Source organism: Sorex araneus, chromosome 1 (assembly GCF_027595985.1).
Source record: "Sorex araneus isolate mSorAra2 chromosome 1, mSorAra2.pri, whole genome shotgun sequence".
In the NCBI taxonomy this organism is placed as follows: Eukaryota; Metazoa; Chordata; class Mammalia; order Eulipotyphla; family Soricidae; genus Sorex; species Sorex araneus.
Genome location: NC_073302.1, coordinates 171,833,143 through 171,853,354, shown reverse-complemented (window position 1 = coordinate 171,853,354; position 20,212 = coordinate 171,833,143). Strand labels below are relative to the sequence as shown.

Below are 20,212 nucleotides of genomic sequence, written 5' to 3'. Positions count from 1 at the left end.
TCTGCCTGCTCCCCAGGAACAAGCCTGGGCTAGGTTTCAGGCACCCTGGAGAGCTCGGAACCTGAGCACAGGCTGGAGTTGGAGCAGGTGGCCTTTGCTTCGGGACCTCTTCCAGCCCCATTATCGGGTTCTGCGATTGCAGCAGCACGGCAAGGGGCAGGCTTTGTGGTAGACAGCACTGTGCAGGAATCCCACCTGCCTATCCCCAAGCCCCCCTGAACCAGCTTTCTGATCTGGGCGGCCAGGGAGGATCATATACTGACAAGTAACACCTTTCTGACAATGGCCTTGGCGGAAAGCCCAAGCAGACAATACTGAAAATATTTAGGCTTGAAGACATGGCACTGAGTCCGAGAATGAGCATGAATATTCATCTGAGTTTGTGAATAAAACCACTGACACCCTGGCAGAGGCTGCCACCCAACAGCGTCATGACACAAAAATGTCAGTGTTGCAGTTTTCTCCCACTGTGAAGTCAGTTTTGTTTGAGTATGCGAGAGACAGCCTCCCGCACAGCCTCTTCCCTCTTCCAGAGAATTCCAAGAAGGCCTGAGGGCGTCCTCCACCCCTGCCCTTAGGAGAAGCTCAACAGTCTTCTGAGGCATGTTTCCATTCTTTGCTAGTCTCTGAGTGGGATGAGGGCTGGAGGGACTGACCAAGAACACCCAGTCCGGACAGCTGTGGAGACCTCTCCGGAGGGAGGGCCCTGCCTTCCTTCCTCTGGTCACAGTTCTGCAGAGATGGAGGTGACACTGCCACATGGAGGACAGAGATGTGGGGCCAGGCCAAAAGAGCACCCTGCCCTGAGCCAGTGGGGTTGATTAAGACAGAGAACCCCGAGGAGGGGGTGGGGGAGGCACCACGGGAAACAGTGCCTGCTCTTGGCCATGAAATGGGTATCAGAGAATAAAGCAGGTGACCCGGTGGCAAAGGGAGGCAGACCAGTGAGCACAGGTATTGAGTCCATCCCAACGTGCTCAGGAAAGGCAGACGGACATGAGACCTACTGCAGCCCCAGAGTGATAGGGAGTATTTGGTCTCTTGAAAACCACGTGGGGAGGGGGCTGAGTGGTAGTAGAATGGGTAGGGCACTTGCCTTGCGTGCAGATACCCAGGGCCTCCCGAGCTCACCAGGAGTGATCCCTGAGCACAGAACCAAGAGTAAACCCTGAGCATCACTGGGTGTAGCCTGCAAATAATGTGGCCCCAAAATACAAAGTACGTGACGGGCAGGAGATAGTACAATGGCTAGGGGCCATGCCTAGTGTGCACCTGACTTGGAATAGATACCCATCACCCCTGGTCCCTCAGCGTCGAGAGGTGCAGCCCTGCCCCACCCACCCAGTACTGCCAGGCATAGCCCTGAAGGGGCCCAGCACCCCAGGGTCTGAGCAGTCCCACATCTGGGGCCCTTGCAGTGATGCACATACACACGCGGCCAAGAATCGTGAGCTGTGCCCTGGCTCCCGAGCACCACTTGAGAGCCCCCTCAGCTCCCAGGAAGCTTGTGGGGAGGAGGAACGCCCGGCAGGCCCCTTCTGCCTTCTCCCACTCAGCACAGTCATGTGGGTCCCATAGGTGGCTCATGTGAGGCAGGGAGGAAAGAGACAGTCACTTTGTCTCATTCCACCGCTGCCACCCGGGACCCAGGGTTTTGGGGTTCTTGTCTTGCCTCACATAAAAGAATTTTAGGAGTGGACAAGCAGTGAAGTAAAAAGAGATTTTAGGGGCTGGAGCAATAGCACAGCGGGTAGGGCATTTGCCTTGCATGTGGCTGATCTGGGTTCAATTCCCAGCATCCCATATGGTCCCCTGAGCACCACCAGGGGTAATTCCTGAGTGCAGAGCCAGGAGTGACCCCTGTGCATCGCCAGGTGTGACCCAAAAAGCAAAAAAAAAAAAAAAAAGATTTTATTTTGGGACTGGAGTGATAGCACAGCGGGTAGGGCGTTTGCCTTACACACAGCCGACCTTGGTTCGATTCCCAGCATCCCATATGGTGCCCTGAGCACCGCCAGGAGTAATTCCTTAGTGCATGAGCCAGGAGTAACCCCTGTGCATCGCCGGGTGTGTGACCCAAAAAAGCAAAAAAAAAAAAAAAAAGAGAGAGAGAGAGATTTTATTTGGAGGTTTTTAGGAAAGGCAAGGAGGGAGAGAGAGAGAGAGAAAAGCACTCGAGAGAGAACACGGGCTTCTCCAGAGATGGAGAGAGCCAGCATTAGGTATGAAAGTGCACATCTCAGGAGGGACTGCGGGCACCACACACCACATGTACTCGGGTGCCACATGCTCTTGGTCATGTGGGCACAAGCAGCACATGGGCCCCCCGCCAGCACAGGCACGCCCTCCCTTTGTTCAAGGTGATTTTTACAGGGTTTTACAGCCCACGTGAGGCTTCCTGGCTAGGTAAGAATCTGTGGCTAGAGTCATTTCCAAGGCGGTAGGGTTGGGAGTGGTCTTCTTTGAAACTCCTTTTCTTGACTTTTATTCTTGCTGGATCTTCTCTCAGTGGGTGGGTCCAGCCTTCTCTGGTCTGGGCTCACTGAGGGTTAATCAGATTAAAGGAAGGAATCGAGGGTTCTCGAGTAATTCCTTTCAGGCCCTTTCTATAGGGAGGGGTCCAGTCTCCTCAGGGTCCTCTGCTGGAGAAGGTCTTATCAGGTCTTGCTTTCTGTATCCACAAGGTGGGTCAGGCTTAGGACTGGTGGCTTTATACTTCCCAGAAATTTCATTGCCATGATGGGGGCTGCATCATGGGGGGCCACATCAGGAGGAGGTGAGACTCAGAGCCGAATCCCAGGGGTCAAGAAAGGCCTTGACTGAAAGCCGGTTGTAATCCAGCATTTGCTTCTCCAGCCCCTGTGTGGATCAGTCGGGTTGGAGCCAGAGCTCAAAAGTTGGGATATTCTTGTGCCCGAATTTCAGATCCCCAGTCCCGGGGAGACCCAGCTCTGCACACAATAATGCAAAAGCAAAGGAACTTTATTACTAGCCCGAGCCAGCACTAGCTTGAGCTAGGGTCAAAGTCTCACCCAACACAGTGGAGTCTTGACTAGGACCCGACTCCAAATCACAAGTGGTTTATCTAGGGTTCAGAGTTAAGAAGCCATCTATACACTATTCTATTTTTAGCATCGGCCCTTTTACAACAGTGGTCAGCAATTAGATAATAGTAACAGTTTCTAAGGAGGGTACAGTGACCCCTGATGACCAGCCAGACCCAAAGGCCCAATTCCTTATCTCGGCAAGTTACATAAATAGGAGTCTTCCAGAAACTGCAAGTAATTTCTACTTCGGGGAAACAGAAACTGAGGCCTAGTTGAGACTTAATGTTAGCTGTAGCCTCGCATTCTCATCCATTTAGCAGCTGCTCTGAAATCCAAATCTATCTGGAATTAAGGCTCTTAAGGGGATCTGCAGAGAGACAGGCATCATGGTCTCTTGGCCCCAAGAGCTGGGGAAGTTCAGCAACACAAAAGAGCTTTAAATAATTTTTTTTTTCAATCTTATTGAATCCAGTCCAGAGGGCAGGGCGTTTGCCCCAGGTTCGATTCCTCTGTCCCTTTCGGAGAGACTGGCAAGCTACTGAGAGTGTCCCGCCTGCACAGCAGAGCCTGGCAAGCTACCTGTAGCGTATTCGATATGCCAAAAACAGTAACAAGTCTCATAATGGAGACGTTACTGGTGCCTGCTTGAAAAAAATCGGTGAACAACTGGAAAACAGTGCTACACAGTGCTACAGTGCTTATTGAATCACCAAGAAATACACAGTTACTAAATTGTTCATGATTTCCAGTCCTACAATGCTCCAGCACCCATCCCTTATTCAACCTGGGACTCCTCTTTAGCCCTCCAGCCAGATTAGGATTCAGAGCCTCAGTTTAGGACCCAGAATCTCCTCTCTGGGCTGCTCTGCGGTTTAGTGATGACGCTTGAAAAGGGACAACACGGAGCCTGACCCAGAGCAGATCCCCAACCTGGCGGCTGTGGGTGAGACAGCCTGGAGGTGGCAGGGGAGGGATCCAGCTGCCAGAGGTTCTCTGTGCTTGGCCCATAAAATCAGACTGAAAACTGGTTTCAGCGAGGTATAAACAAAGCTGGAAACGTTTCCTTTGAGACTAGAAAGGTTTTGGCAACATGATTCATAGGAATAAGAAACATAGTGAGATGCAACATGTAACAGTGATAGGTAACATGGTAGCACTTACACTAACAGCAACATTGTGAGAACAACATGTAACAATATGCCTCAATAGCCTCTTTCACCTGAGACCTATGGCAGGGCCAGGATAAGGTCAGGGTGCTGGTGGTTAGCTGGGGTTTTGTTTGCTTCTTTGGGGGCCACACCTGGTAGTGCTCAGGGCTGACTCCTGGTTCTGTGCTCAGGGATCATCCTAGTTGTGCTCAATGGACCATATGCTGTGCAGGGATCTAACCACAGTGGCACCAAAAACGGCCTGTCCTCTGGTACTGCCCTCCAGTCCAGCTTAAGGTGTCGTAAAAGCAGCCTAAGCCTTCCCTTGATGACACCCACCAAGCTGCCCCTCTGCTCAGCTTCAAGCCAAAACGGACACCTCACCTTGAGACTTGTTATTAAACCCAATCATGATCCCTACACTGGAATAAATACTTTCAATTAACTTTTTGATTTTAGAGTTCAGGAGCTACTTCACTTGAGTTACTGGTGCGAGAATTATGCAGAGCCAGGGATCAACCCCGGGCTTCCTGTTGGCAAAGCAAGTGCTCTTTGGCCCTAATGTATTTTTTTTTTTACTTTTTAAATTAATTTTTTCCCTAATGCATTCTTGGTCCTAGTCCAGCCCAATTATTTCCCGGCTTCTACGAAGAAGAGAGAAAATGACAAGGCCTTTCTGCACAAAGTTCACCTAGCAGTCATGAGGCAAGGGCCCATTCTGACAAGACCCACAAAGAATGTAGCCCAGAAGGTTGGTTCAGGTGCTGCTCAAGGGCCAATCAAATGAGAAATGGTGTAGAAGAGCTTTATTGGCAACACACCCGCTGACTGGTCACTAGCAGAGACTTGTGGGCCGGGTCACAGAAGGGGGGTTAGAGGAAAAGAAGGGGGAAGAGGGTGGATAGCAAACCAACTCCAGAACAAGAATTCCTTTGTGGGCAGGTCTCCACCTTCTTAGACTTAGATAAGAGAAACCTGAACAAAGAGCTAAGTGAGGAACTTGGCTTCCGGGGTGGAAGTTGGAGAATAAGAGCAGGATGAATGTCCTTGACCAGTAGTCTGTGTTTCTGATTTCTTACAACGGGAATGATTTCCACCCGAAGGTGCTTTGAGATGTAGACCCTTCGGGGGCTGCTGGAGCTCTTGCTTGGATTTCCAGTTCATTCCATGGTAACTTTTCTCCTCTGTGTCAAGGATGTAGAGACGATTCCTTTCATGAATGCATCTAGTCTCAGGACTGAGACATGGATTCCGTGAAATAATTGAACAACTTCAGAGTTGTAGGACAAGAAGTTCCAAAAGAAGAAAAAAATGGGACTGAAGCAATAGCACAGCGGGTAGGGCATTTGTCTTGCAAGAACTGAGTGTTAGGGCCAGAGCGATAGTACAGCCTTGCATGTGGCCAACCCGGGTTCGATTCCCAGCATCCCATATGGTCCCCCAAGCACCGCCAGGAGTAATTCCTGAGTGCACAAGCCAGGAGTGACCCCTGTGCATTGCCGGGTGTGACCCAAAAAGAAAAAAAAAAGTTCCAAAGGAGGAACTATAAAGCAGCTAAACTCTGTCATCTCAAAATAGGTCGTGGGTCAAAAGTTACCTTTGTGGAAGGGGCCCTAGACAAAACATAGTTTACTTTCTAGGAGAATTTTCCCACCAGGCCACTATGCTCTGTTCCACGGTGACCCTATTGAGCATGAAACAGCAGATCTGTCAGCACCCATTTCTTTTGAACAAATAGCTGACAGTGGGACTAAAAGATTTTCTGAAAAAGGGAAAAGTCTTTTATTTATTATTATTATTATTATTATTTTTGCTTTTTGGGTCATACCCGATGATGCACAGGGGTCACTCCTGGTTCTGCACTCAGGAATTATCCCTGGTGGTGCTCAGGGGACCATATGGGATGCTGGGAATCGAACCTGGGTCGGCCGCGTGCAAGGCAAATGCCCTACCCGCTGTGCTATTGCTCCAGCCCCCAAAGTCTTTTATTTTTAACAGTCTTTTTTTTTCTTTTTTGGGTCACACCTGGAGATGGTCAGGAGACCATACGGGATGCCAGGGATTGAACCCGGGTCAGCTGAGTGCAAGGCAAACACCCTCCCCGCTGTGCTATCACTCCAGCCCCCTAAGAGGGAACAGTCTTGTAGAAAGAGCTAAACAGCTTTCCCTTATGTTCTCATTCCCAAGAAAGGGAATAGAGATTTCTTCTAGTGAGAACTGGCAGTGAGGATTGAAAGCAGCCCAAAGAAATCAGGAATAAAAAACTGCTGGTGAGGGCATGAGTCCTTGTCCTTCTCTGCCCTCTGTCCAGAAGCCTAGGGATACGGACAAGTTCCTCCTCTGGTCCTTCCTGAAATGAGGCTTGTAGATGAGATGAGGTGTGTCTTGGGCCACCCCATGACCCAACTCAATGTTTGCTCTGGATTGCGCTGGTCTGTAGCACCTGGGGCTGTGCTGTATTGTTCCCCCAAATCCCATCCTCTGCCTCCATCTCTCCAGGGTGCCCAATGCAAAAGGATCCTTTGGGAGGACCATAGCATCCATCTACCAAAAAGACCACACCCAGACTTCAGAGACAGGCTCAGCCAGCACACCCCAGATAAGGGGATTTAGCAACTTGGAGATTATGATTGATTGTGATTGGCTAAAGGTGTTTTTAGCTGGAAGGTTGATAAGGAGCTGAGATGACAGATGTAAGCCAAGGAGACAGTGGGAGGTGGGTTAAGAACAAAGAGCCAACCTTCCTGAAACTAGTTATGCTAAACAAAGGGAGGAGGCAGAAAGGCAGGCCCAGGGAAGATTTCATGTGGTACACCTGAAACTCCTACCTTATGCTAACTAAAAGAAATCATTTCTGTGACTGGATTTTTTTTAAAAAAGAACTTTCAGGAACAGAAAGACAGCACAGCAGGTAGGGCGCATGCCTTGCAAGTGATTGACCCTGAAGAATTTGGAGTTTTGTTGTTGTTCTCTTTAAATTTTTATTATTTTTTAAAAATTGAATCACAGTGAGACACGCAGTTACAAAGTTGTTCATGATTGGGTTTTAGTCATATATAATGTTCCACCAATACCCATCCCTTACATTTCCCACCACAATGTCCCCAGTTTCCCAGCTTCCCTCTCCCCCCCTTCACCCCCCTCTTTGGGCATTATGGTTTGCAATACAGGTGCTACAAGGTTATCATGTACATCCCTTTACCTACTTTCAGCACTCAGTTCATTTTGTTTTTCTGCACAGGGGTCACTCCTGGCTCATGCACTCAGGAATTACTCCTGGCGGTACTCAGGGGACCTGGGTCAGCCACATGCAAGGCTGTACTATCGCTCTGGCCCCAACACTCAGTTCTTGTCCAAAGTGATGAGCCTGAAAATTTTGATTTCTAGCACCCTACATGGTTCCCTGAGCACTGTCGGGAATGATCTCTGAGCACAAGAGCCAAAAGTGATCCCTGAGAACCACCAAGAGGGAAAAACATGGAAGAACTTTATCGTAGAGTTTCAAGGCTTCCCTGGAAAAGAAAGCAGCCTCTTCCCCATGGAAACCCAGACTCCAACTCCACGTTTCCACACTTCAGACTAGCAGGAGACCCACTCCAGGAGAGATTTACATTCGCAAGATAAAGCATTGCTATTCCAGAGGCTTCTGGGACTTCTCATGCCCCAGCTAGTCAAAGGCTGCTTTTATACTTGGGGGGAGGGAGGGAGTGGAGAATTAACGATTGGATGTAATCGAAGCTAGGGCAAAATGCAATCTTTGAGATAAGAATTTCTTCCAAGATTGACTGGCCCCCACCCAATTGTTAAAAGCCAGAATTTCTCTACCGGGAGTTTGAGATTGTAAAATGGGCGGGGATGGTCTCAGTCCTTCCACATACAAAGAAGAGGGTTAGCTCCTTCCAAGAAGAAAGCTTTCTGTGAGAATTTACCTCTGCCCAATAAATATTTTTCTACTCCAAAATGTATAGAAACTAAAAAATTTAAATCTTTGAAATTTCCCTCAGTGTGAGAGGGAAAGGAGATTGCTTAAAGCAGTGAAGCACGTGCCTCCCGGGCCCTGGGTTCGAGCTGCTGCCTGTCTCGTTCCCTGCCCCCCACTACTGCCGCACAGCATGGTGGTTTCTACCACCACGGGAGAGACTTGAACAGAGACTTGAACACAGTCACGTGGGACGGGGCGAGAGGAGAGAGCAGAGAGGGAAGTGAACCCCGGTACTACTCAGACAAAGGCCCTGGAGAAACAGCAAGGCCCGGGGCCGCAGGAGCCTTCGCTGAGCCTTGAGTCTGAGGCCAGAGTTCTCGAGGAGTCCAGGATTACTAGCAAGACAGCATTCTGAGGGCCTGAGAGGAGACGGCCACCAGAGTTGGAACAGAAGGAAGAAGGTGCCGAGGAAAACGGCATGGACGTGGGGTGCAGGAAAGGCTGGGCCCGGAAGCCCAGGCCCACACGAGGGGCCCCACCCGGCCTACCACACTCCGTTGGCTGACTGAGATCTCACGCAGAGCTTCCTCCCATGACTCAGACTCAGGCTTTCCTGTTCTGCCATCTAATTTTAGGACTAATGAGCGCTCTCCCGGGTGCCCGTATTCCAGCCGCCTCACCATGCCAACCTGCTGGGCATTCACTGATGCGACAGCCCAGACTGCGTCCACCCCGGCCCATCCCACATCCTGAAGACACCCAGGAAGTTTCGACACGGAACTTCAGGGGGGAAAGGGTGATGCTCATTCAAAGGAAGCCTGGTTGCTCAGGTGGCTCCTGCAGCCTGTGGCCTAGGTGGTCAGAACTGGACCTCGAACCTTCGCTCTTCCCACTCAGGAGGGTGACCCATCCAGGTTCCTATAACTCTTGCCACCCACATTCCACACTTCCACTCATGGGACAAAGACCTTCATTGGGGAAAAAAAAAAAGACCTTCATTGAATCTGGTGTTTGATTAAGGGGTCCTGTTGACTTTTGCTTCCAGCCTTTCAGAACTACGATTCACAGGTCACAAATGCAAATACTGGTGTCTCAATGGAAGGCAGGAGGGCTGGGATCCTGCGGCAGGGGGAAGCCAGCCTGCCCTGTCCTAGGAAGGGGCTCACAGCTCTTCCGCCGCAGCTACAGATACACACAAACTGTTGCAGAGACACGCAGTCTTGTTGCATATTGACTTTGAGAGCACAGTCAATTGGATTCCTGTCCCCAAACACTCAAAACTAAAAACAGGAGCCAGAGATCCAGAGATGGAATGACTAAATAAAAGAAGGGAAAGGAGAGGAAAGGCAGCAGTGAAGCTCCCACATTGCGGGAAAGGTTTCCTGACAGGATTCAGAGCAAAGCAGGTGCTTTTATAATTGCTTGACAAAGGCAGCAGGTGAACACTTTCCATGGAGCTGGTGGTCTGATAAAACAGAGGAAGGAGGTTTAGATTATCCAGCCTATCCTCCTGACATCTGCATCAGTAAGTCGTTCCTTGGGACCATTTGCTTCCTATTTCCTTTTGTCCTTGACAATGCAACGTCACCGAATTAGAGGCGGCTTGTCCAGAATGAAGGGGCTGGAGCGACAGTACAGTGGGTGGGGCATTTGCCTTACACACAGCTGACCCAGGTTTGATCCCCAGCATTCCATACGGTCCCCAGTACCCACCAGTAGTGAACCCTGAGCACAGAGCCAGGACTAAGCTCTGAGCACTGCCAGGTGTAGCCCCCCAAATGAAAAAGAGAATCTGCATGAAATGTCCAGATTTTTTTAAATGCTGAAAATTGATTCTGTTAAAACCCTCACAGCAAACTCCAAACCCAGCTCTGGGAGCCACATCCAGCTGAGATGCAAAAGTACCATTTCAGTGTCACATCCTGTGGAGAGATTTCCCAGGGCTGTTTCCTGGCCCGTTTGGTGGTGCCTTCAGAACTATGGCTCTGGAGGAAGTCCGGGCCTGCTCAGCCCGCCCTCCCATTTCCTACAGGGCCGGGAGGACTGAGTGCAGGCTCAGTAAAGGGAAGCTTTTCCTGGGGACAGTGATGATGACCCAAGCACTGCTATTGGTTCAAGCCCATCCCAGTGTCTCCGGAGCTGACACACCTCACCGAGTGACTTTGGGGCTGTCTCTTTAAAAGCCGAACATGACACCAGGCAAACTCCTCCTCCGGGGAGGAGGTGCCTTTAAAAGGGAGCCAGCTGGCCGGGGCGGCCAATTTACACCCCAAGCTGTACCTGCAGTTGAAGCTTCTCCCCCAGAGCCTATCAGCATGGCCCAGGAGTTTGTGAACTGCAAAATCCAGCCCGGGAAGGTGGTGGTGTTCATCAAGCCCACCTGCCCCTACTGCAAGCGGACCCAGGAGCTGCTGGGCCAGCTGCCCTTCAAACAGGGGCTTCTGGAATTCGTCGATATCACAGCCACCAACAACACGGAGGAGGTCCAAGACTATTTGAAACAGCTCACGGGAGCCCGGACGGTGAGTCTGGGGTGCATTTGCTGAGGTGGGGAGGGGGAGGGCAGCTCAGGATTCCTGTTGTCAGCGCTGTGAGCCGCGGACACGGTGTCTTTCTCTAGAGCCCCGCTAGGGCTGTCACTCAGCGTCGCTTGCAAGGACTGTGGGGTGGGGGAGGGCAGGAGCAGAGGCTGGCTGGGCTGTGTCCCCTGGGCCTGAGGAGGGCCCTGGCTGACCGTGCTGTGGAGCAGGGCCAGCCCCAACAGCCTGGTCGGGAGGGGCTGGGGAGGGAACTGGGACCTTTGTCTTCGGAGCCATGCTGTGGAGTGACAGGGAGGGAGGTGGGGTGGAGGGAGGGGGCCACGGAGCACTCCTGTTCTTCAGTGGGAAGCCACGTGCTGGGTGTGCCTGGCGCCCTCCCGCCTTCCCAGTGGGCTCTCAGACCCTACCCCAGCTTTCGCCTATTATCTCCTCAGCTGCTCCCCCCTTGGAAAAATCAAGCTGCTCCTAGTTTGCGCCTGGCCCTGAGTGTGAATGGGGCTTTCTGCAGCCAGCCAGGGTAGCAAGTCCAGAGTCCAAATGGCAGGCCAGTGCTTACAGCTCAGGGACAAAGAGCCGGTGGCTTCCACAAAATTAGAGAGAGTATAGGGAATATTGTCTGCCATGGAGGCAGGGGGAGGGTGAGGAAGGCGGGGGGAAACTGGGGATATTGGTGGTGAGGAATGTGCACTGGTGGAAGGATGGGTGTTGATCATTGTGTGATTGTAACCCAAACACGAAAGCTTGTAACTATTTCACTGTGATCCAATTAAAAAAAAAAAAAAGTCAGTGGCTTCCAGGTCACCTTTGTTCAGAACCATGCCAGAGCCTCCAAGTGGCACTTGGGCTCCTGCTGGGCCAGTCATCTATGTGAGGACTGCCTCTGGGCCTTTGGACTACTGGTCACTGCTCATCTGCATCCACATCCTCGCCTGGCCGAAATCACTCCCTGCCAACTAACTCACACCTCCGGAGAGGGCAGCGGGGGTGGGCAGTGTTAGGGACCCCTTGGCTGAAGAGGACAAAGGAGAGCCAGAGAGATAGTATGATGGGGAAGGAGGGCATTTGCCTTCCATGCAGGCAACCTGGTTCGATCCCCAGCACCCCGTATAGTCCCCGAGCCCACCAGGAATGATCCCTGAGTGCAAAGCCAGGAGGAACATCTGAGCACTGCCAGGTGTGACCCACAAACAAACAAAAAATATACTAAAAGAAGGGCAAGAGACTCCATATTGTATAGTGATAAAGTGGGGCTCTAATCTACATTGAGCAACACTAGAAAATAATAGGGTGTACTTGAAATTTGCCAAAAGATTCTATGTGGCAGAGGGAAGGCTTCGCAAGAAGATAAGAAGGGCCCTCAGCGACTAACCAGGCCAGATGCACCAGGAGAGATGGTTCGGTTGTGAGGGCTGACGGAGCCAGTGGGGTTTGGGTCCTGTAGTGCTGAGGACCACCAGGATTCCTCCCAGCAGTGCCGGGGGCCGGGGTCAGTCTGAAAGGCTATGTGTGGGCGGGAGGAGAGGCGGGAACCAGGGTTGGACACATAAGCAAGGGGGATACCTTAACACCTGTGCTGTCTCTCCAGCCCAAGATAGACAGACAGACGCACGCGTGCACATGCACGCACACGGATTCCCATTGCAGGGGCAGAAGTGTAACTTTTTGTTTTGTTTTAATAAGCCCTGGCAGTGTTAAGGGCTTACACCTGGCTCTGTGCTCAGGCATATGCTGGCAGGGCTCTGGGACCATACGGGATGCCGGGAATTGAACCTGGGCCTGCTACTTGCAAGGCCAAGTGCCCTACCCACTGTACTAATTGCTTTGATTCCAGAAGTGCTAAGTAACTTGATTGTAATATTCACAACATTTGCGTATGTCAGGCTAACTCTCTACCCTTGATACAGACACACTGGGCAGGCTGGCCTCAGTAAAGCAGGTCAGTTTCCCATCCAAAGAACACACGCCTGAGAGCAAGCCCCAAGTGAGCCCAGTTTTCAGGAAGTTCTGGGCGCTCCAACTTCACCTGGCAGTATCTGCTCCCCAGCAGGAAAAACCTGCCGCATATTCCCGGCAGCATTTTTCATTTTATTCTGAAGCAACATTTTTTCTTCTAGTGGCCTCTCACATTTGCTTTGGAATGTTTTGAAGTCTGTTTTTCAGAGGGGAGCAAAGCCTGAAAAGTTATATGCTTCAGGGTGCCCCATTCTGCAGGACCCTCATCAAGGCCAGGGGGACACTTGAGCGGTGGACATTTCGGTGCTCTGGGGCTCGCTTGTGGCAGAACCTCTGATCAGGTCCTGGAGCTGGAGAAGCTGTTTGTGTTCCATGCCAGGGCACGGACTATAGACTTCACTTACTTGTTCCCGTATGTTCTCCCTTTCCTCCCACAGAGCCAAGCCCTCCATCAATCATGTTCTTAGTGATGAACTGCTTCAACACCCTGTTTATGGTGGGAGGGGGCTGCTGGCAGCTCCCTGACAGTGTCAGACTCAAGCCCCCGAAAGTGACACGGGCCGAGAGCAGGGCAGGGGGCTGTGCTTCCTCTTCCTCCCGTGGTTGAGCCAGGCTTCCGGTTTCCTCACTGAGGCCACCCCACACGAACTGTGCAGCCCGTGCTCTTGAGCTGGGGCCGGAGGGGTGGGGCAGGGACTGGTGCTCGCAGCCTGTGCTGTCAGGGGCCAGGCTGCTGTGGAGGCTGAGAGGGTCCAGTTTCACAGCTGCTGAAGACCCTGGGGCTTCAGAGCACGCGGCCCTGAGGATAAAGGCCCTTAGTGACAGCTAACGCTTTGTGGCTGGTCTTGGGCACGGGGACCGCAGCAAGCTGGGAACAACAGTACACGTGGGTGGGGGACCGAGAGAGAGTTCAGCAGGAAGAGCATTTGCCTTAAATGTGGACAGTCCAGGTTCAATTCCTGGCCACTTGTATGGTCCCCTGAGCCCACCAGGAGTAATCCCTGAGTGCCCGAGTAAGCCCTAAGCACAACTGGGTGTAGCCCCAAAATTAAAAATTAAAAAGAAAAAAGAAGTATAAGTGAGGGCCCAAAAGATTCCCTATGCCAATTGGAGAGGCTGAGGGGAGTGGGCCTGTCCTTTTATTTATTTTTTCTACTTTTTTGATGTTTGAGCCACATCCCGCTATGCTCAGGGTTTACTCCTGACTGTACTGAGTTTGTTCCTGGTGGAGCTTGCAGGACTGTATGTGTTACGGAATCAACCCAGGCTGGCAGCATGCAAGGTGAGCTCCATGCCCGCTGCACTATCTCTCAGGCCCTGACACCTTCTCCGAGTATTTCTTTTTCTTTTTTTTGCGTCACACCCAGCAATGCACAAGGGTTACTCCTGGCTCATGCACTCAGGAATTACTCCTGGTGGTGCTCCAGGGACCATATGGGATGCTGGGAATTGAACTCTGGTCAGTCGCGTGCAAAGCAAGCGCCCTACCCGCTGTGGTATCGCTCCAGCCCTATTCCATGAGCCTTTTGGTGGTTCTGATCTGTGATTAAGTTTGAAAACCTGCTTTAGGGGAGGACCCCTAGGCCACATCTGACATTGCTCAAGGGTTACTCCTGGCTCTGCACTCAAGAATTCCTCCTGGCAGTAGTTGGGGAAACTTATGGGAAGCTGGGGATCGAACCCAGGTCAGCCACATACAAGGTGAACACCCCACCTGCTTTACTTTTGTTCCAGTCCCTCTCAGGCCATTCTTACAAAGGGATTTAACTGCACTCTTCTTGGTCAATGCTCTGATCAATAAGACATGTGACAAGACAGCAGAGGAGTAACAATTGTTCAATCTCTTTTTGGATTGTGGGCCATGCCTAGTTGTACTGGGGTGCTCGGGCATCACTCCAGGTGTGGTGCACCTGAAGTCTTGGGTTCCAGTCTGAAAAATGTTCTCTTAACTTTTGCCCAGCCTGTTTAGTTCTTTTTGTTTGGCAGTAGAACACTTGCTTTGCATGTGTGAAGCCTTGTTTGATCTTTGCCTGGCACTGTGCAGAAATAAGGTGGGGGCTGAGGGGAGGAGTTGGCTGGGAGATGCTCAGAGGGCTGAGGCCCATGGTTTGCTTGCTGGAGGCAGGTGGCCCTGATTACATCCCCTGCAGAGGGTGCCAGGGTGTGGCCATGGAACGGGGAGAAAATCATTCAAGAATGATCGTGCAGGGGTTGGAGCAATAATACAGCAGATAGGGCTCTTGCCTTGCATGTAGCAAACCCAGGTCTATCCACAGCTTCCCTCCCATATGACTTCCCTCCTCGGGCAGGAGGACCTGAGTACAGAGTGAAGAGTAAACCCTGAGCATCACCAGATATGGCCCCTACAAAACCAAACCAAATAAACCAAATAAGAATGATCATGCGCCCTCCTTGTTTAAGTGCTGGTGGCTTTTTCTTCCCCTCCCTCCCTCTCTCCCTCCCTCCCTCTCTCTTTCTCTCTCTCTCTCTGAAGCAAGAAACTTTTTATTGAAACTTATTTAGAAAGATGTGAGGGGAGAGAAGAGAAGCTTGAGAGATAACACAGGCTTCTCTAGAGTGGACATGGGCAAGCAAAGAAACATCAGGACAAGCACAAGCACGCGAGGTGCTTATTCCAGGAAGAACACATGCCCATGTGATGGCTTCTGTTTCCTGGGGGCAGTAGCTGTTCGGAAAGGTGTGTAGTACAGCTGTTAGAATCCCAGGGGTTTTGTTGTTTCCTGCTACAGCTGACCATAGCTGAGTGTTTTGGGGGGAGGTATAAGCTAAAAGGCCACAATTTGGAACAGGGGGCTTTGCTTTTTGCTTTTTGCTTTTGTTTGTGGGGCATGCCTAGAGTTCTGGTCCTGCCCAGCACTGCCCAGAAATGAGCTCCTGCTCTTGGACCATTTCTCCCACCTAAAGTATTACTGTTTGTAGAACCATGGAAAAACTTTGTTCTCTGATCTCATCTTCCCACTTGCCTTGATGGTACTTATTACACGTGCACAGCACAGATTTGCATGCTGCAAAACTGAGCCCCAGGCGTCATGGAAGAGGCCGTGACTGGGATCTTCCCTGGGCCCCACTTCTGTGTAAGGCGTCCCACTTGAAACACAGGGATTGGCCCCGGCCACGTGATGCAGGGTTCAGTGCTCGGCCTTATTGGCTAAAGCCTAAAGCCTCCCCACACCAGATCCTCTTCTTCGAAGGAATCCTGAAAGGACTTCCCAAAAGAACTCAACTCTTTTCTCACCTTTCCTTTTTTTTTTTTTTAATGGCCCCATACAAGGTCACCCCCCTTTGTCACATCTAGGAGAAGCATGTACATGTCAGTCTCTGGTGACTGGTGAGAGAATGCAGGCTCTTTCTTTTTTTTTTTTTTTAATTACAGGAGATACACAGTAACAAAGTGTTCAAGATTGGGTTGCAGTCATATAATGTTCCAACACTTGTCCTTTCACCACCAAAAATGTCACTAGTTTCCCTGCCACGCCCCCCCCCACCTCTTTTCTTCTCTCTCCTCTCTGTGTCTCTGTCTGTGTCTCTCTCGTGCGCTTGCTCTCTCGCCTTCCCACTTATCACAAATTTCACTTGCGGTCGGGCTGGTAATACAGGGTGTAAATTTCTTTTGCCTTGCAGGTGGCTGTTCCAGGTTTGACCCCTGCCACCGCCTACGGTTTCCTGAGCCCAGAGCCCAAAGCCAGCCCTGAGCATTGCCAGTGTGGCAACAAACAGGAAAGGAAGGGGAGAAGGTTGTAAGGCGGCTTCTTAGCTTCCTTGGTCTGTCTTGCCCTGCAGGTCCCGCGGGTCTTCCTGGGCACAGAGTGCATCGGAGGCTGCTCGGAGCTGGTGAGCATGCATCAGAGCGGGCAGCTGTTGATGCGGCTGAAGCAGATGGGAGTCCTGCAGTGACGGCAGGTGAGGGGAGAGGAGACGGCCCCACACACCCAGAGCCCAGCTTTTCCGAAGGCCACCACCACCTTCTGTTAAGACCCAGGAGGAAACACTCTGGAGAAAGGATTGGGGGTGGGATTTGAGAACCAGCATTTCACAAAGGAACTAATGTGCCAACGGGAATAGATCCTATTTCACTCAACCTTCCTTTAACACATGTTTGTTGAGGAGCTGGAGAGAGAGCACAGGGGGTAAGGCTCTCATCTTGCATGTGCAGACCCCAACACTGCATTTTACCCCTGCAACATTGCCAGGAGTGACCCCCTAAGCACAGAATCAGGAGTGAGCCCAGAGCACCAGCTGGTGTGCCTCAACCCTCTCCTCCAAAAGAAAAATAACCAATGGTAGTATAGAGGGTAGGGCACTTGCCGTACAAGCAGCAGACCCAGGTTTGATATCATATGGTCACCCAAGCACCACTAGGAGTGACTGCTGAGTGCAGAGCCAGGAATAACCCCTGAGCAGTGCAGGTGTGACCCAATCAATAAAATAAACTTACGGATAAAGAAGAAAAGAAAAAAATAACTGAATGTTTATTGAGCATTTACTATGGGCCAGACACTTCACCAGGCCTGGGAATATAGTGATGAACAAAATGATGATACAGAACTTATGTTCTAGAGAAGTGGACAGATCAGAACAAGAACATAAAGGCTGTCAAAGAATCCTGTGATGTCTAGGTATGAGGAACAGGGACCGTAACTGAGAGAAGGCCTTTCTCAAGATAGAGCATGGGGCTGAGCCCTTTTTAAGCCCAGGGACTGCAGATTCTGAGGTGACAAGTATGGAAGAATCAGAAAACAGAAAGCAAGGGCAAGGTGAGTTGAGAATCCTAGTGGGCAGGGCCCAGACCATGTGGGTTATGCAAACCAATTTAGATTATTCTAGAGCTCCAGATTATTCTGCAGTGATAGCACAGCGGGTAGGGCGTTTGCCTTACACATGGCAGACCCGGGTTCGATTCCTCTGTCCCTTTCGGAGAGCCGGGCAGGCTACCGAGAATATCCCACCCACAATGGCATAGCCTGGCAAGCTACCTATGGCATATTCAATATGCCAAAAATAGTAACAACAAATTTCACAATAGAGATGCTACTGTTGCCCGCTTGAGCAACTCTATGAACAATAGGACGACAGTGCTAGACAGTGTTACAGCGCAGGTGTACCAAGAAATCAAGAGAAATTTCTGCTTTTCCCATATTAGCAATGCAAATCAATCTTGTTTGACTCCTCAAACACCAAAACTGTTTTCTAAATTTGTATCCTTAAGAGACCCTTAGTACAATGGGAAACTTGGAGGTGAAAAACCTTTCTAGAAGGGAAATACTGCAAGGATTGGGGCTCACAGCTACCCCCTCTCCCAGCTTGTCACTGCCATATCACATCTAGTGAGGCCCCTCACACACAGAAACTCTAGGGTTTTTTTTTTAGTTGTTGTTTCCTTTTTTTGTCAAGTGAGAGATTTACCTCCTGAGCCAAAATGCTATTTGGATGCTACTTATTGCCACTTGTTAGTACCTTACCTGTGAGCAGTAAGCATAGACAATTTCTGGTGATTATCCTCAGCATCACAACAGGATATTTTTAAAAGTGAAAAAAAAAAACTGAATTTTTGAAGTGAAATAGTTAATGCAAGGACTATCTAATCACAATTCTGCTAAGTCTTCACAGCAGGCAATGCCTCTGCTGTTTGTTTCAGTTTTTCTTTGGGGGCCATACAAGGTGATGCCCAGGGGTTACTCCTGGTTCTGCAGTAAGCTCCTGGTGGGGCTCCAGGGACCAAAAAGGGGGACTAGGGGATCACACCCTAGTCGGCCACATGCAAGGCAAGTGCCTTCCCTGCTGTATTGTCGCTCAAACACTATGTTGCTTCCTGGCCTTAGGCCTTACACTAAAACACAACTGATTTGGATGCCAACTGTTTGTATTCTACAACCTTAGCAAGTCAGAATGGAAGCCAACTCATGACTTTCCTGAATGTGCCATTTCTCCATTGTAGAGCTGAGCCTAGATGGACGTCCCCGTGGAGAGCTGCAGCGTATGGCCCAGGATGACCACACGTCTGGTGGATGGATCTGGGCCTGCCTTCATTCAGCCCAGCAATTGTTTACTTCAAATTTTGAAATATGTTAACCAATCATGGCATGATTGGGGGAGCACAATCAATTTTTTCTTTTGGACTCAGTATTAATAAAAGGAACCAACTTGCCACGAACCCCAGGGCCAGAGAGGCTGATCTCAGGTTCTGCTGGATTGGCCCTCCTGGGCCTAACTGTGATAAGTTAAAATTATCGTTCATCCTCTGACCCAAAAGGTTTTCTTTCTTTCGGGGCACTTGACTCTGATGCCTGCCATGTTCCAGACTCCTCTACCTCTTAAGTCAGTATTTCTCAACCAAGGTTATCCAAGTTCTTGCTCCAACATAAATCTATAGATGGTTGCAATTGTTTTATTTGGTTTGGATTTACGGAACTGCATATGAAAGCTAAGGGTATTTTTTTTTTTATTTTTTATTGAGTCACCATGTGGAAAGTTACAAAGTTTTCAGGTTTAAATCTCAGTTATACAATGCTCGAATTAAGGGTATTTTGAAGGTTCTTCTTCAGACTAACCAAAGGGGTCAATAAACCCATCTGATCCTGGCTCAAGAATCACTAAAGTGTTCTAAGATTGGATCACTCATGGTTCTCAAAGGAAAGTCCAACAATTCTGTGAAGGCTTTAGGACGTGATTTGAGAGATTGTATATGCATAGTTTGGCATGAACTGTCTTCACTTGGTACCACAAGAATTAGAGGTATGAGTGCTCAGCCACATGAGAGGATGATTCTGTGCAAGTGTTTATTAATTCAATTAAAATTACCCACAAAAGTTAAACATAAAAAACAAAGTACCATCCTAGAAAGTAGCCTCTTCCCCCAGAATATCTAAGAGAAACCAAGTCTGAGAAACTCTGACCTAAATGTTTTTCTTTTCCCATCACCCCTCAAGTTTCCCAAAACTTAGAATCCCTTACATGAAGTTTGTCTGTTCTAGAATTGCAAGATTAAGGTAATATGTTCTACATTCTCTGTATGAATGCTTAATTTTTGTAATAAAGAGCACCCAGAGATAAGTGATTTTTGTTCAATTCTTCTGATGTCAAGACCTTAAGGAATGCCATTAGTGTGAAGCATATCATTGTAAGGCTTTATTCATATTTATATTTGTTCCCTACTTTCAGAAATAAATGCCTGTTATTATCACTAAGTATAAATCATTGATGTGATTTTTAAATTTTCGTATTGGAATGACAAGTTGTTTAAGCGTGTGGTTTCAGCACTATTGAGTAATGCTCAGCACTCAGCCAGAGGCCCACCCGCCTCCCTTGGACCTGGACTTCCCCGGCCTCTCCTCGGGACCAGAATTCCCCCACAACCAGACAGAGGAGGATGGTCCTGCTGGCTGCCCCCACACAGCACAATGACTCATACACACACGGCCAGCTCATAGCCTCACCCACTCCAGACCATGAGTTGGTTCTGGTTTCATGTTCTGGGACCTTGCACACCAAGCTCCCCATCTTTGATCCTTTTCTCCTCTAGTCTACTCCCAACCTCCTTTAAGGCCCAGTGGACAGGCTCCTCTCCGTACTCTCTCACTGCGG

The 20,212-nt window shown here is 49.9% G+C and overlaps 1 protein-coding gene across 1 annotated transcript; it reads left to right on the top strand.

Annotated features, from left to right (window-relative positions):
- The first annotated feature begins 10,331 nt into the window (after positions 1 to 10,331).
- Positions 10,332 to 19,815, top strand: GLRX (glutaredoxin). Its single transcript, XM_055136142.1, has 3 exons — positions 10,332 to 10,639; positions 16,412 to 16,531; positions 18,567 to 19,815. The coding sequence occupies exons 1-2, from the start codon at positions 10,433 to 10,435 to the stop codon at positions 16,523 to 16,525; spliced, it is 321 nt and encodes a 106-aa protein (XP_054992117.1). The 5' UTR covers positions 10,332 to 10,432; the 3' UTR covers positions 16,526 to 16,531; positions 18,567 to 19,815.
- Positions 19,816 to 20,212: the final 397 nt, after the last annotated feature.

Bases quoted from the DNA above. Each gene is read 5' to 3' on its own strand.
- GLRX (XM_055136142.1), top strand. From the start codon at position 10,433: ATGGCCCAGGAGTTTGTGAACTGCAAAATCCAGCCCGGGAAGGTGGTG. The intron at 10,640-16,411 runs GTGAGTCTGGGG...CTTGCCCTGCAG, and splicing joins AGCTCACGGGAGCCCGGACG to GTCCCGCGGGTCTTCCTGGG.